General features: G+C 39.8%; 1 protein-coding gene across 1 annotated transcript in view; it reads right to left on the bottom strand.

The window, feature by feature from the left end:
• LOC122539249 (WD repeat-containing protein 49-like) overlaps positions 1 to 17,748 on the bottom strand; it is a 92,828-nt gene that overhangs the window by 36,868 nt on the left and 38,212 nt on the right. The window contains exons 5-10 of the mRNA XM_043673951.1: positions 11,944 to 12,050; positions 7,057 to 7,136; positions 6,913 to 6,970; positions 6,767 to 6,812; positions 6,449 to 6,508; positions 4,503 to 4,671 (exon numbers count right to left, since the gene is read on the bottom strand). Coding sequence (XP_043529886.1) covers positions 4,503 to 4,671; positions 6,449 to 6,508; positions 6,767 to 6,812; positions 6,913 to 6,970; positions 7,057 to 7,136; positions 11,944 to 12,050 — 520 coding nt within the window. The remainder of the gene's footprint in view (positions 1 to 4,502; positions 4,672 to 6,448; positions 6,509 to 6,766; positions 6,813 to 6,912; positions 6,971 to 7,056; positions 7,137 to 11,943; positions 12,051 to 17,748) is intronic.

The raw sequence follows: 17,748 nt of genomic DNA, 5'->3' as shown, positions 1-17,748 counted from the left end.
AAAATCATAATATGGTTGGGCAGAAGCAACAGGATTTTAATAAAGAATGAGTGGGGCTAGGTCAGCATTTATTGTCTATTCTTAATTGCATAGAGGACAGCTAACAGTCAACTGCATTGTGTGAGTCTGAAAATCACATGTAGGCTACAGCAGCTAAGGACAACAGATTTCTTTCCTTGAAGGATATTAGTGAGCCAGATGTGTTTTTGTGACTGTCAACAGTGGTTACATGGTCGCCAACTTTTTAGTTCAGATTTTTATTAAACCCAAGTTTCACCATCTGTCATGCTGGTGACAAGCTCACATCCCCAGAAATTTAACCCGGGATTCTGCATTACTATCTAGTGATATTATCATTATCGAGGAGAAAGTGAGGTCTGCAGATGCTGGAGATCAAAGTTGAAACTTTATTGCTGGAACAGCACAGCAGGTCAGGCAGCATCCAGGGAACAGGAGATTCGACGTTTCGGGCACAGGCCCTTCTTCAGGAATGAGCAGAGAGTGTTCAGCAGGAGAAGCTTCTCCTGCTGAACACTCTCTGCTCATTTTATCTTCTCCTGCTGAACACTCTCTGCTCATTCCTGAAGAAGGGCCTGTGCCCGAAACGTCGAATCTCCTGTTCCCTGGATGCTGCCTGACCTGCTGTGCTGTTCCAGCAATAAAGTTTCATATTATCATTATCCCCTTAATTGTGTTAGACAAACTAGTTTTTTTTAGGATAAATAAGGGATAGATGGATGGAGTATTTTAGAATTGCAAAATGAATTCAATAAGATGTAACATGAAAGGTTGCTAAATAAAATATGGCTTAATATAGATAAAAACAAAATTGGAAAAAGAATAGAAATAGAGAGCCTGCTGACAAGGGTGGTGCTGTTGTTGTCTGGCATACTGACCTCTACATTGTGGAAACTGAGCTTCAGCTCTCAGACATCTCCTGTCTCCCAGGGATCATAATCCCACCATTGAACATCAGGCTATTGTGTTCCCAATGGTCAACAATTTCATCCTTTCTGGGGATTTCTCCCTTAATCCCCACAGCCCCCAAGCTCATGGTCTCTCAATCCTGTACAGCCCACTTCTACCTTCTTCCCAAAATCTACAAGTGGGATAACCAAGGTAGACCCATTGCGTCTGCCTATTTCTGCCCAACGGAATTTCTCTCTTCTAAATTTAACTTGATTGATTTCCCCCCTTGTCCACTTAAGTCAGTGATTCTCCTTTTTGCCCCCAATTTCTCTGTCTTCATTGCATCTATTCTGCTTATGCTGTCTTCCACAGGAATGCACAGAAATGTCTAACTTTTACCTCAACAAAGGATTTCCCCACCACTGTGGTTGACAGGGCCCTCACTATATTCAGCCCATTTCCCACACTTCTGGTCCCCACCCCTGCTCTTTCCTCCCATAACACCAGAAGGGTGTCCCTGGGCCTCACTTTCCAGCCCACCAGAACCTGCATCCAAAGGATCATAAGCCACCAATTCCACCATCTCCAGAGTGATACCACCATCAGACATATATTCCCCTCCCCTGACTTGTCAGCATTTCAGAGGGACCACCTCCACTCCCAACACCTCCCAAAAGCATCTTCCCACAGAATCGCAGAAAATTCAACACTGCCCATTTATTTTCTCCTTCCTCATTATCCAAGACTCCAGGCACACCTTCCAGGTTAAGCAGTGATTTAATTGTATTTCTCTCAATCTGGTTTACTTTATTAGTTATTCAGATCATGGTCTTCTCTAGAGTGTGGAGACGAAAGCCAGACTCTGTGACCGATTTGCCAAACACCTACATCCTGTCCACAAAAATGACCCCAAGCTTCTAGCTGCCTACCACTTCAATACATCATCATGCTCCCTGGCCAATATTTCTGTCTCATGCCTGCTGTATTGCTCCAACAAGGCTTAGCACAAGCTGGAAGAACAATATCTCATTTTTCACTTGGTGACCCTGCAACCTTCAGGACACAATATTGACTTCAATAATTTTAGGGACTGAACATTTTTCCTCCTTTTCTGAGTCCCACACCCAGGGTACTGTCATCACGTGGGCTGCTTTCAGCACAGCCAACCCATTTTTGCCTACTAATAGTCACCCATTAGCAGACCTTGTTTTTCCCTGGCTTACCAATATTAATCCCTCTGTCTGCCCAACTGTCTTCCTCTGTCTGGATTCCATCTCCACCTATGACTTACTCCTTTATCCCCACCCCCATTCACTGTCTTCCGCATGTACAGCATAGCTATCATCACTTCTGAAGAAGGGTCACCCGACCCAAAACCTTATCTCTGGCTTCTCTCCACAGATACTGCCAGACCTGCTGAGTTTCTCCAGCAGCATCAGTTTTTGTTGCGAATAGAAATAGGGGGTCTTTTAGGTCAGCAAACTACTACATGTCAAATACTGCCAGAGCCACAAAGAGAAAAATCTAAATCATAAAGCTTGGATTCAATAGTAGAGATTGAACACCCAAAGTAAGTTATGTCCCTTAAAGGAAAGGCTCGATTCAAGAAAACTCCTAGGCTGAAAAGCTAAAAGAAGGCTTAAATTATATTTCGCAAATGATCCCCGATATAATTGTTTAAAATTATCAGGAAAAGCTGCAGAAAACTTTTAGAAAAGGACATTGATTAGGAAAATTGCTAACGTTTTATAGTTGTACAAAAATACTAATAACCAAAAGAAAAGCTTGGGGAATGTTCTTTACGGCAACTATTATCCAAAGGTTCATCTGACACCTCAAGATAAGCTCCATTAATCAGGGTATAAAATATTGCTACTGATTGGTGTTAGCTAGTATTCTTGCTCATTTCCAGTTAAGTGGTAAGTCTATGTCACTCTATGTAAAAAGTGTAATTACTCTTTAGGAGAACCTGAGGTCTTACAAAGGACTGTCATGTTACTCAGATGTAAATGAACTAGCTATTAAACACTATGTAGTAAATATATGTAAACATTAATCTAAAATTTGCTGGATTTTCCAAAATAAAAGCAAATTAAATGAGGTGAAAATATATGAAGCCAGGTGATGACCTAACAATTAGAAAGGTAATTGGTTTTAAAGTGTTTCTGTATTTTTCTGAAGGAATGTGAATGTGTTTGCATCCAGCTTGCATTGTAACTTGACAGTAATGGACTGAACTGTCACAGTAACTCTGGAAAAGCTGAAATTTTGAAAGTATGAGGTCAACGTTAAGAAATAAAGCCTTTTTTCCAAGGAGACACAAGCAAATCCAATGAGTTAATTGATTAAAATGGCATGGTAAATGTGACACATTTGAGAGGTTTGCCAATGGTCAAACTGATTAGCTGAAGACTGGACAGTGTAAAAGGTTTGCATAGAAAGTGTATAAAAGCACTTTGTCTTACAGCACAATTAGCTAGCTCAGAGAAGAGGTGGACTGATCAGTCACTGGAAATCAGGGGAGAGTGGGCTAATCACCTGTTCGAGTCTGCTCTTCAGACAAGTCCATACAAAAGGATTCACTTGTGATTGTAAGTATTGTATAGGAAACGTCTTTTTAAGATTTTTTGTAGTGTACTTTGCTTAATAAGTAACATTTGGTATATTCTATTGCTAGAATTGCTTTGGGTTATTCATAACCAGAGTAAACCCAATGGATGAGGGAAGCTGAGAATGGAAGCTTACATGCATTCAAATTATTGATACTGCAATTGAGCACTTCATGTGGGCATCCTCTCCCAATTGTTATCAGTAATGCAGACTAATACCAACAAAAAGAAAGGAATAAGAAGGAATACTCCTGGTGGCAGTGAATCTACCCAAGGAATCTCAGATGCCTTCTGACCACAAAATAAACACCAGAACTGATTTCCAAAAATATACCAGTTATGTCCTCAGAACAATCTGTTAAATATCATTTCCTTGTCATGGTATTTGTTGACTCTTCTTCTTTGTGTATTCCTCAATATCCTTCTACTACCTATCTAATTATAGATCTGGCATTTTGACTTACTCATAGCAACCTATCAAAAGTTATTCTCTCTTTGCTTTTTAATAGTGCTGTTATGTTTACTATCTCCCAAGTTGACAGGAATTGTTCCTGAATCTAAGAAATTATGGAAGATCAAAATTCACTACTTCCACACCTCTTTAAAATTTCTAGAAAGAAGTTTGTGAAATTTAGGAAATTTATAAATACTTAATCTCATTAATTGCTCCAGTACCATTTCTTCATGTACTCTGCTATTTCATTCTTACACACAATACAACCCTTGTATTTTCTCTTCCATATTAAGAATCTATTTCCTGCTTCGATTTATGCTGAAAATGTTTATGCTTCACACCCTTACATTGCTGATTAATTTGAGATGGAAATATTTTCACTTTCCCAAACATAATATTCAGGGAGTTGTGTTCAGCTCCTCCAATGGATTAATAAGCCTTTTGACTGTCTAAACAAAGGAAAGTATGCAACTTTAAAGCAAATGAGAAATTGAAACATGAAATACAAACTAAAAGAATTCAAACACCACCTGACAATTCCGGAGGCACTGCACTGAATGGAGAATGAAGATGACAGAAGATGAGACCGGATGTGAAGTTCCAGATAATAATTGCACCATCATAACTTGAAGTAGCCAGCAAATTTGGAGCACACAGGACAACAGACAAAATATCATCCTGGTGGCCATTTTTCTGCATCTATTTTTAAAGAATGACAAAATTAAAATCATTTAAAGTACTCTTATTGGTTGAAAACTTTAATAGTTAAATTAAAATCCATTTCATTAAAGCTGAATTGTCAATTATCCTTTTGACAAATGTTTCAGCAATTTATAAACTATTTTCCATATTCATTACAGGATAAATTACCATGGCTTCTGCATTAACTCCTCCTATAAATGGACATATCACCAGCTGGTAATACTTTGTTTGGTGTGCAAGTCAAAGCTCATTTAGATGACTTAATGTGATATCTCAGATATCCCTAATATATTTGTTGCAATGAACTCAATATTTGTTCTACTTTACTTTCTCAGATAATTAAATGGATATTGGTTCCTTCTTAAGTGTCCAAGAATCTTAGGAGCAACCTTCTTGCGATTTGTATTGCATATTATTTTTCACACTTGACTTTCTACAGTCCAATCAAAATTAGACTCAAAAACACAGAAACAAGATGAGAATTATCAAGCTACGATATTTCAAATAGGGTGCAAACATTCAGAGAAGGTGGTCTGGGTTTAAGTCCTACCTGTCGTGGAGATGTGTCATAACATGAAAAATAATTTCAGAGAACAGTCAAAACAAATGCTTGTGACCTAAATCATTTACAGTTCTGTCTAAACAATTTGTAGAAAAATAATAAGTCATGCAACTAGACCTTTGTGTAGTTTTAAACACTCAGCTTTGTTGCTATTTTACTTTCAGACCATTTCTAACGCATTTGTTGACTGCTGCCCCTTTAGCTCCCAGCTCTGGACTTCTGGTCTCTATTTCACGATTCCTTGATTAACAACTGACTCCCCAAGATATCTTTGTCCTTTTGTGACCAGACAAGGGCAGTCTATTTTCAATGGCAAGTGATTCACTAACAGGCTTATCAACCTGTCAACAAAACTGAATGCTTTTCATTTCATTTTGGGTGAGTTTAAGAACATTCTTCAAATGCATGATGAAGGGGATATTCTGGCAAGAAGAACCTAAATGAGAAAATTATCCTACAATATTCTAAAATCTAATCCATCTATTTGTCTTTTTTACTGGACAGGTGTTCATTGTTTGATATGGTTTCATTTTTCTTTAAATCTGAAGAATTCAGCTTGCACTGAAATAAAACACAAACGTAATTTGGTAACTAAATTATTTTCATCAAAAAATTAAAATGTGACTGTTGTGTGCTGTCAATATTTTAACAGAATCATAATTGTAATCTGATTGTTCTCATGGAATATCAGAATTTTCTAATTTTATATCAGTGTAGTATTTAACAGAGTGGGGGTTGGTTAGTTCAGTTGGCTGGACAAATGATTCCTGATGCACAGTGACACCAAAAGGGTGGGTTCAATTCCTGCACTGGCTGAGGTCCCTATGAAGGTCTCTCCTTGTCAACATCTTAATCCTCAGGTTAAACCACCATCAGTTGTCTCTGTCTAATGAAACAGCAGCCTTATAATCCTCTAGGGTATGGTCACTTTACAGTAATTCAACAAACTTCTTATTATAATCAATTATTATATTCTATTAAAGTTAACCACCAGATACTTAGGGAATATTTCAATGGTGTGCTGTGTATCAAAATGTGATTTTCCTTTGTAAATTTAGGATCACAACTCAAGTTAAATGTGTTTATTTGGTTACAGCAATTTGCATCTCTGTAAAATTCCAGTTAATACTGCAAAATATTTTACAGATGCTCGCATAGAAGACACAATAAATGAAACTCATAACACTATGATGTTGCTCAGCCAGTTCTTACTGCATCATCTGCCCAAAGGTGTGATGGATACTGAGTATCATATAGGTCATCCTGAATGTCCTGTAAAGAAAGCATCAACTAGGTCAGAAAATAAATAGTTCAAATAACTTTGTGAGCAGAAGTCATGATCAAGCTCACATCAATTCTCCTGCAGTCGTCTTTTCATTTGATCATGCACTTTATTTATAACTTGACTGCACGAATATATATATACACATTGAGAAAAAAACACTATTACATTACTGCCAGCATGGTCTCAATGGGTTTAGTCAACTTTCTCTGTGACATAAATGACTCCATGTTCTTGTTTGCACATACCGAGTAAACATTGATCCTTTTGTCCCAGCCAACCGAGATGATAAAGCTTCGAAAAATCAGAAACAGACAAGTAGAAACATCCTCGTTAGGAACAAAAAGCTTACTACACTTTCTCAAACAGAGTTTAGGATTTATCAAGCACTTACCTATTTTTGTATATTTCAGCATAAATACAGTCACTGATTTCTTCAGTTTTTTCTCCAGCTGGAATGTCAGGTTATTAAAACAGTTAACGGTTTCCTATTGCATAAAACTAGACAAACAATTACAGTATTGATTAGGCGCTTTACCTTGTCTCAGGGTCTGTACACATTGCCCATTTTGATAGTCCCATTTCTTCACACATCCATCTCTGCCACCCGTGATCAGCCTAGAAACAAAACAGTTGGTGACTACTAAAGTATGTCAAGGGCAATTCAAATACATCAATTGGTTCAATTTTATAAGTTAATTTCGGGATGGGACCATTCGCCACAGCAGATCCTCCGCCGCCGCCGATTAGCCTCTGCCCTTTGACCGCCGAGGACGCTTAGCCACCGCAAATAAGTCGTATATTTTGAATATTGGTGTTAGCGTTTACTTGTTTTAATAACCATTTATTTTTGTTGATAGAATTTTTTTATTTAACAATGTTTAAAATGTTAGAACAAGCATATCTAAACTATTTAAGTTGTCGTTATATTGGTTAAGGTAGTGTTTGCGTTGTTTCAATAACAACTTATGTTCATTACAGGAGAGTTTTTTTTCATTTACCCTCAAGTCTTCAAAATGGAAACAGAAATTATTAGTAAACGTGGAAATAAGAAGTTTTACCACGATGGTTTTTTAAAATATGTTTTTGATAATACTTGAATCACTCTTGGATAGTTTAAGTTTTGGCGATGTGAACAAAGGGGCCGATGATATGTGGTCCGGGGTCTGTGAGACAACAATAAACGATGAAGATTGCACAAATAATCAGGCTGAAGCCACTCAGCGGAGAATTGCTTTTGAACTCGGAGCTCGCCACCCAACCATATGGAAATTTATTGGAACGTTAATGCAAGTGCAAAAATTGAATTTCTTAGAGGAATAGCGCGTAACTCTCAACTCAACTAAAAAATTTCATTGTTTAATATTAATGTGAGATTTTACTGCCATTATAAAGATTTTTAAAATATATTTCCTTTTTCTGATTATAGTTTGTAACTCATTTTTACATCTAAACCAATAAAACGATATTTATTTTACCTTTTTTTTAATCAATATGTAGTTGTATAAATAAAAGGGACTGAGAAGTATGAAAGAACAGGCGGGAGGGAAAACAATCAGTACATATATATATATATATATATTTCCGGTAGCGAATAGTCTCGAGGTCAAACCACCCCAGTGGAGAAACGCTGGCGGAGAACCGGCTAATCATCGGTGACGAATTGTCACCAATCCGTTAATTTAACTCAAGAGACATTTCATTCACAGAATATTTGCACTGGGCACCAGCTATCAATCAAATTAGCAACACTAAATTAATGCTTTATTAGGTCATCTAAAAGTGATTGAAATACATACCAATAATCCTCAGGAACTGCTACAATGTTTTGTGGTGCTCATATCCATATATTTTTAGGTATTGGTTATTCTTTAAGATACTATGATTTTCTGGCAAAAACTCATTTAGATAATTCCCCAGGAATCAATCCATTTAAATGGAAGTTGAACACCTCGCATGCTCAAGTATCAGACTGGTCGCCTTGAATGTGAAATATTGATGACATGAAACCTGTTCACTGTATGAAAAATTTCAAAGCATTAGCAGCTGGCATGCAGATTAGGGAATGAGAGCAGGGGGGTTGCCAGGGTGAGGTCCAGCTCTGATTCAGCCTAAGGTACAGCTCTTTGAAGAACAGAACCTCTGCAAAATTGCATTTTTCTACTAGAATTTTTATGTTTATTTGTGCAAGTACTATTTTCAGGAGAAGTTGGGTAGCACAAATATCATAAATAAATAGGCCTCCTCCTAGATTCTGCTCATTAAACTTCATCCCAGCCTCCGAATCAAGAAAAGTGTATGTAAATAGTAAGAGACGTAATCTTTTCCCGGCCGTCCAGCTGAGCGGGATTCATATATCATATTTCCTTCTTCTCCACATACTATTATTCCAAATAGCTATCTTCTTCTCTCCATACTGAAATAACTGTATAAATTAAGTGGTTTTACACAAGAATTATGGATAGAATACACAAGAGGAAGATATTCAGCTTTTATGTCCATAACAGCTTACTGCAAAAGGAAGTCAGATAGTCCCACTCTCACCCTTTCCCTGCAGTCCCGAACGTTTTCTCTTTCAGATATTTATCCAATTCTCTTCTGAAAATCATAATTGAATCTGCCTCTGCAACACTCTCAGATGTGCATTCTAGCATAAATAATTGCCTCGTGCCACTGTTACCTCATTTGCTGAAAATGTGTTGCTGGAAAAGCGCAGCAGGTCAGGCAGCATCCAGGGAGCAGAAGAATCGACGTTTCGGGCATAAGCCCTTCTTCAGGCTTATGCCCGAAACGTCGATTCTCCTGTTCCCTGGATGCTGCCTGACCTGCTGCGCTTTTCCAGCAACACATTTTCAGCTCTGATCTCCAGCATCTGCAGTCCTCACTTTCTCCTAGAAGATTGTTACCTCAATGGCCAAGCACCTTAAAACAGCAATGTTTAGTTATAAACCTTTTTTGCCAGTGAGAACAGTACATCCCTCTCGACTTCATCTCGACTTCATGATTTTGAACATCTCTACCAAATCGCTTCTGAACCTTTTACATTCTAAAGAGAACAACCCCCAACTTCTCCAATTATCCATAAAACTGAAATTCATCATACCTGGAAGAATTGTTTTAAAATCTTTTATTCACATTCTCAAAAGCCTTCAAATCCTTCAAAAAGTGTAGTTCCTGTTGAGGTCAAAAACTCCAGCTGAGGTAAGCTGGTATTTTACAAGTATTCCTCACTATGTTCTTGCTTTTTTATTCAATGATCCCAAGTTTTGTTCCTGGGTTGGGTCCAGAAAGGTGGCAGAATTCCTGGCTCTGTGAACCCAAACTTTAAAATGGCCATCCACTATCCTCTCTTTTTTATTGCAGAAGGAGTGAGCTGAATTAAAAATTGCACCAGACAACTTGCAAAGAGCTAAGGAGACTGTCAGGTGCCGATGCAGACTGGGTGAAATGCCTGACAAAGTTCCAACATAGGGTTAGGGTTCGGGCTAACATTAATCCTAATTAAATTAAAACAACAAAATATAAGACATTCCTCCAGCCCTCACACCCTCCATATGCCTCATCCAGGCCAAGCCATGCCAACCAACACCTTCAACCCATCTCCAATTGCCCCTCATATCCCCTATGTCCTTACATTCTCATGATCATTCATACCCGCTTGCCAAACTTACTGCCTACTTTCACACACCACCTTTCTCCCTTCATATACCGTGCCAACCTACCTAGTAGCCACAAATCCCAAACACAGAGGAAAAATTAATTTATATTAAAGTTCTACATTGCAGACTACACTCTATGGATAAAGGCAGTCTCATTCCCATAAAACACTTTGACATGTTTTGGTAATCTTGGCATATCCTGATGTTTGTCACTCCTTGACAGGTCTCTACATTTACAAAGGAGTTACGCATATTTTGCTTATAACTATCACCACAATTAACCATATCAAAGTCTATCAGACACCTGACCAAATGGGGATCTGAATTCCTCTCCCCAAAGGTTACCTGATCACCACTCTTGCCCTATTCAAGTGATGGCTGAATCTAACCCCAAGGTGTCTTGGTAACACACCCCAAGAAGTACCCCAGATCTCCAAAGGGGCACCCTGGCAATGCAAAAGGAATGTACTTAGAATACACAAAGTAACATTTGCGTCACATAAATGCCAGGATATGACCATCACCAACAAGAGAAATCTAACCACCACCACCCCTTGACATTCAGTGGTGTTACCATCAATGAATCCCCCACTATCAACATCCTGGGAGTTATCATTGATCAGAAACTCAACAGGACTCACTACATAAATGCAATGGCTGCAAAAACAAGCCAGAGGGTAGGAATACTGTGGCGAGCAACTCACCTCCTGACTCCCCAAAGCCTGTCCATCATCTACAAGGCACAAGTCAGGAGCGTGATGAAATACTCCCCACAGTGCAGCCCCAGCAACAAGCTTGATACCCTGCAAGACAAAGCAACCCATTTGATCGGCTCTGCATCCAATCCATCCACCAGCGACACTCAGTAACAACCGTGTGTACTATCTACAAGACGCACAGCACAAATTCACAAAAGATCCTTGGACAGCACCTTCTAAACCCACAATCTCTTTCATCTAGAAGGACAAGTGCAGCAGCTATATGGGAACACCACCACTTTCAAGATCCCCTCAAGTCCTTCTTGACTTGGAAATATAGTGCCGTTCCTTCATTGTCACTGGGTCAAAATCCTGGAATTTCCTCCCTAATGGCATTGTGGGACTGCAGAGGATCAAGAAGGCAGCTCTCGAGCACAACTAGGAATGGGCAATAAATGCTGGCCAGCCAGCGATGGCCACATCCCACAAAAATGAATGAATTTTAAAATAAGACATATTCTGAGCTGGTCCACCTGGTGCACGCAGAGTTCCAAGCAGTAAGTAACCAAAATGGGATTTAAATAAGTCGGCTAATCACTTACATAGGCAGCTTCCTTTGGAAACCATGTCTGGATGAAGCCCAAGCTAACTCTGCTCCCACAGAAATTGCAAGTGTTGTGACCTAGTTGAGTCTTGCAGTTTTCAGGCTATTCCTGCCACTTCACATAGGCTCTCTGACATGAAGAAAATTTGGATCTATGCCACAATTTATAAAGCTCAGAAGCTGGTATATCTTTTAAATGTTTTATTTTAAGCTTGCTCTGCCACTTTCAATGAATTGTGCACATTTATACAAGTCTTGCTGTTCTTGTACTCACCTTAGAATGTTTTTACTGCCTCCCTTTATTCTTCAGGGAAAAATATATCTCTGAAAGCTCATCATAGTTAAAGTGTTACTCAATTCAATTCTTTTATAAGTGAATCGATACTTTTCTTACAAATGTAACTGCATTATAGCCAAAATCATTACAAACAAGCCAAGTAATATTTAGATCCATCATACCACACCTTCTTTCATCAATGTCAAAGGTCATGCACGTTATAGCAGCATCCCCATGAGCTCTGGTTAATTCAAAGACAAGGTGGCCAGTGTCCAGATCCCACACTTTAATATCCTTATTGAACAAAAAGAGGAACATTTAAGTCATAGGAATTTAGGAAGTACTTTGGCCTTCATTAAACACTGGTCAATCTGTTCGCTATGCAATAGAAGTAATTTACAAAACAAATGTATGTTACATAGTAGTTATATTACAAAGTTCTTTTCTGTTGTTTTGCCAACAAGAAAACATTTAATAAAGCAAAGTAAGTCTGCTCCCAAAGATTATGGCCTTTAAGCTGATTTCCTCACTGTCCCATTATTTATTAGCTGGTACAATAAGTAAACATTTGCATTCAACATGGCCTTTATCTAATATATAGTGCCTTTAATGTACATTATATGCTAATGCATACAAAGAAAACGTCTTCTACAACTTAGGGATGCAACAAGTTTAGATTCCCTACAGATGGAAAGTGGCCCTTCAGCCCAGGAAGTCCACACCAACCCGCCAAAGAGTAACCCACCCAGACCCATTCCCCAACCCGACATTCACCTCTGACTAATGCACCTAACACTATGGGCAATTTAGCATGGCCAATTCACCTAACCTGCACATCTTTGGATGGTGGGAGGAAACCGGAGCATCCAAAGGAAACCCACGCAGACACGGGGAGAATGTGTAAACTTCATACAGACAGTAGCCCAAGGCTGAAATCAAACCTGGGTCCCTGGCACTATGACGCAGCAGTGCTAACCACTGAGCCGCCCCACACTAAGACGGTGGGGAGTTATAGCAGTAAGTTAAAGTAGAAAAGTAGCTGTTTCAAATGATCTGTGTTTAATAGTAAACACAGACTGCACATAATGGCACTTACAGCTGAGGAAAAAGTCACATAATAATAGTAAGCCGGTCATCCACTAAGTTAGTTGCATTTCTCCAATCAGAACATTGCTTAGTTAGTTGATAGCAGTAGCTAACAGTCAACAAATGTAAAATGTCTAAATCTGCTTACAATGAGTTGATGCCTTGTGAACTGTAGATTGTATGTAATTATCAACTGAGTCAAATACTAAACAGGATTCCCAAAATCAATAAGAGTAAACAAGCCAATGTGATCCTATTTGGATTGACAAACAAATTAAAAGAGAAATAAAGTGGAAAAATTACCTTTAAGAAATTCACTGGGATGATTATAAGAAAATACATTAACACATTTTAAAAATGGCCAAAAACATTGAGAAAAAAGCAGTTGCACAATATCAAAAATTGCAATCAGTTCTCCAGCAGGGAGTGAGAGATCAAAGAAATGAAATTTAAAAAAGATGTAAATGAACTTAAAACTGAGGACAAACACAAGATAACTAATCTTCTGATCAATTACTTCTTGCAGTAAAACAAGGGAAGGTATTCTGTGTAACACACACTATCTAAGTGGAAACAACTCATCTACTTTAATAAAAATTAAATGTCAATTTTGTACAAAATCAAAGAACTCAAACTAAAATTTTCCAGGGGTTTATGGTTTTATCCACAATACTGAGTGAAATATGGAACCACTCACAATCGTTGTAAGGGAGTTTTCAGATACGGCAAGGTACAATAGACTGGAAAAAGACTAAATTGGTAGATAGGTTCAAAAAGAGGAATGAACAGAAGCAGCTACACTATGGTTTGTATGGCAAAACAAAATTGGTTATCATAAGAAAATTTGATAATAAATTAATAAACAGTTATAAACATAGATCCTGAATAGAAGGATTCTACATGACCAAGTATCTTTGAGAAAGTGATAACTGTTATGTTTGTAGTTGTGCTGTCACTTTAACATAGTGGGAGGGGTAATCAGGAGAGGGGAGATCGGAGGTCTGTCCAACAGATTAGCTGCAAAGACATATAATAAACTGCTGCTGGTTCAAGTTTGTACAGAATGAAAATGTGAAAGAACTGTGGATGTTGGAAATCAGAAACAAAAACGGAAATTGCTGGAAAAATCCAGCAGGTTTGGCAAATCAGAGTTAACGCCTTGGGTCCAGTGACCCTTCCGCAGAACTCTTCAGGGAGTTCCATCAGGGGATACCATCAATAGCAGCAGCACACCTGGGAAGATGGACATTGGCTCTATCAGCCGACTCAGGTGAAATCAGATACTGACATGCAGAGGACAGCAATGCAGATGCCCTGTCTAAGCTGCCACCACTAGAAGATTCAGATGTTCCCGACTGCAACCTGAAAATTATGTACTTTTCCCAGAAAGACAAGTCAGGAACAAAACTCTACCCAGATAGAACTGGTTTTGAACTGGTGAACGTGGTCATGAGTGGAGGATCAGTCACTGTAACTGCCCAGAATCATATCCTGACATGTTCAGGGTTTGGGAGTTTTCCACATTGGATGGGTGTTTAATGTAGGGAGTAAGAGTTGTTATTCATCTCCCATTAAGAGGAAAGGTGCTGTAATAAGTGCACCAAGGCACCCTGATGAGGTAGAAATGAAATAAATAGCCAGGAGTTACTTTTGGTGGCCAAATGCGAACACCCAGATTGAGGAGAAAGCGGAATAATGCAAACCTTGCATATTATTAAGGAAGGTGCTGCCATTGCCATCTATTCAAATGTGGAAATGGCCTCCATCATCATGATAGTGGATTCACATCGATTTCACGGGATCAGTAGTAGAACCAATGTCACCGGTGGTCATGGATGCCCACTCCAAGTGGCCCGAGGTAATGGTTATGAAGTCAGTGTCAGAGGAAGCAACAGTAGGCCAACTTGATGAAATACTTGCCAAATTCAGGAACCCCTAAAGATATAGAGTGACAGCTTGTAGAAATGAAATACCACAGAGTCAGACAGGTGAGACTGGCTCCATATCACTTGGCAACTAACAGCCAAATGAAGAAATTTGTATAAACAAGTCTTGAAGCTTCACAAGGAGAAGGTTCACTAGGATAGCGAATCAACAAGCTCCTCAGTTTGTACCATAACACGCCACATGCGATCCAGTACTCACTGGTGTCCTTAATGAGAACCATACTTGAATTGCTGTGGCCGTATGAGACCAGACAAATTGTAGAGCGAAATCAAGAAGAACAGATAGTCAGAAAGGCAGGCTCCCCAAAGTCAAGGATATTCTAAACAGGAGAGATCAGCTCAGAAATTATACATCTTGGGAAAAACGGATTCCAACAGTGCTGGTGCTTCAAAAGGCCACCACAAATGGTCATATATGATGTAAACCAGGGATGGGCTGGTCTAGAGGAGACACATCACCAGCTGGTCACTGCACCTCACTCACAGGAAGAAGTTCCTTAAAAGTCAGAGACGGTCCAGATGGAACCTGTGGTGTCAACTGAGCCATGTGTCTCCAAGCCAGGGTGGGTCATAGCCAGGGAAAAGACAGCAGCTGCATCACAAGAAAATGAAGGCCAAAGAGAGATGTATCAGCCGAACGGTAGAAGCCTTCCTGAAGTCCGGGAGACTACACCAGCACTGGGTCCTGAGACTAGGAGACAGTCTTCCTGAAACCAACATCCACTGTGAGACTAAACATGTCAATGTAGATTACAGGATTGGTGGTTTAATGGGGGAAATTGTCATTCTCCCATGTTTTCCATGCTTTTGTAAATATTTCTGACTATGTACACATGTTGGTCCAGATGCCTGTATAATATTTACAGTTCTTTATTAATGAGAGTTTTTGAAATAAAGGGGGAAGGTTGTTTTGTATACAGTTGGGTGTGATTAGATTAGATTCCCTACAGTGTGGAAACAGGCCCTTCAGCCCAACCAGTCCACACCGACCATCTGAAGAGTAACCCAACCAGAGCCACTACCTTCTGACTAATGCATCTATCGCTATGGGCAATTTACCATGGCCAATTCACCTGACCTGCACTTCTTTGGACTGTGGGAGGAAACCGGAACACCCGAAGGCAACCCACGCAGACACGGGGAGAATGTGCAAACTCCACACAGACAGTCAACCGAGGCTGGAATCGAACCTGGGACCCTGGTGCTGTGAGGCAGCAGTGCTAGCCACTGAGCCACCATGCCGCTCATTGTGCACACTGCCCCTTTAAGAGAACAGGTCAGGTGATCTGGGACGGAGGAGCTTGGGGATCAGACTGGATCCGATTGTGCATCTGCAAAGACATAAACTGTTTCTGCTTCAAATTTTTGTTTTTTTATAAATTATATTATAAATTAAACACTAACATAATAATAACATAAGAGAACTACTGAAAATTTTACAAGAATGATGTACCTGGATTTCTAAAAAATGAGTCTGTGGGAAGGCACAGTAAATTCTATTAATTACAAATAAATTAACTGAAGAGTAGAGAACCATTAATGCTCCTCAGAAAATCTGTTATAGTTGGGGTGGGGGTATAGAACATGGGGAAACAATAACGGGGGCATTTAGGCTTCAGCATTAAAATCATCAGTTTCTAGTTTAACTAAATGACTTCAATTCAGAAGCTTGATGCAAAAAACAGTCAAACAGTTACGTGGTACCAAACTGGGAGAGGAAAGGAGGACAACTTGGAAATTACAGTTTGGGATAAAATACCCAAGTAGAAAGAATAATGGCAGATGAAAATTTGCTAATAAATCTAAAATATTATACACTGAAATTTAAAGAAAAAGGGCTTGCATTTATATCGCTCAAATGCTTTAATGTACTCTTGAAGTGTAGTCACGGTTGTCATGTAGAAAATCTACCAGTAAATCTGAATGCAGGCGATGTGATAATGACCAAATAATTAGTTTCTATGACAGGGGGTCGTTAGGGCCGACTGCCTGCCCCTCTTCTGCGGTTACGTTAGAGCCCGGGTGTCCTTGGAGAAGGAGCACGCGGTGTCCACCAACACCCTGGAGTTGTTCAGGGAGAAGTGGGGCCGCAGGGAGTGGAGTGCATCATTTCCCCCTCCAACTCTATTTTGATTTAGTCCCTACCCTCCCCTTCACTGTTTTGATCACACAGTACTGCCCTTTGATTTGAAGGGCACTGCTTGTCACTGGCCACCCGGGTGTTTTCTTTTCTTCCTGGTGGTGGAAATTGAATAAAGATTCGTGCACCTTGTGTCTCTCACCGTGTCTCACACCTACACACACACACCATGGATACTGGGGAAAAAATAAGCACTACTGCGCGCGGTTAGGCGGTAGTGTGGGGGTTAATTTTTAAAAAAGAGGAAAAAAAATAACCAGGAAAGAAAAAAAAAGAAAAAAAATAAACAGGAGATTCCTTTGATGTGAAGGGCACTGCTTGTCAAAAAAAAAGAAAAAAACTCACAGTGCTTAAAGATTCGTGCACCTTTGTCTCTCACTGTGTCTCGCACCTGCACACACACACCATGGGTGCAAAAAAAACATAAATCATCCCTTTGATGTAAGAAAGAAAAAAAAACTCACAGTGCTTGAGGAGGGCGGTTAGTCGTTGGTGTGCGTCCGCACCCAGGTCGCGACGTTCCGCCTTCAGACCTTGCAGCGATACCTATATGTCGAGCCTTCTCCTAGGAGGTGCGCCCTGGCGACGTATTTTTTTCGCCAGGTGCATAACCTCAACTACAACACGCAGCTCCTGTTCGTCGACCGTGACGGTTTGGAGGTCGCCCTCAAGACGCTGCCTGTCTTTTACCAGGACCTGATCACTGTCTGGAACATGGTCGAATCGCGCCGCGCCTACCCTCTGGCAGGAGTAGCGGCTGTTGTCAGGGAGCCGTTGCTCAGGAATCCGCACCTCCGTACTCGCGGGTTCAAGTGGCTGT

This window comes from Chiloscyllium plagiosum, chromosome 32, assembly GCF_004010195.1.
Source record: "Chiloscyllium plagiosum isolate BGI_BamShark_2017 chromosome 32, ASM401019v2, whole genome shotgun sequence".
Taxonomy (NCBI): domain Eukaryota; kingdom Metazoa; phylum Chordata; class Chondrichthyes; order Orectolobiformes; family Hemiscylliidae; genus Chiloscyllium; species Chiloscyllium plagiosum.
The sequence above is the reverse complement of the archived record's forward strand: the minus strand, read 5'-3'. Positions and strand labels throughout refer to the sequence as shown.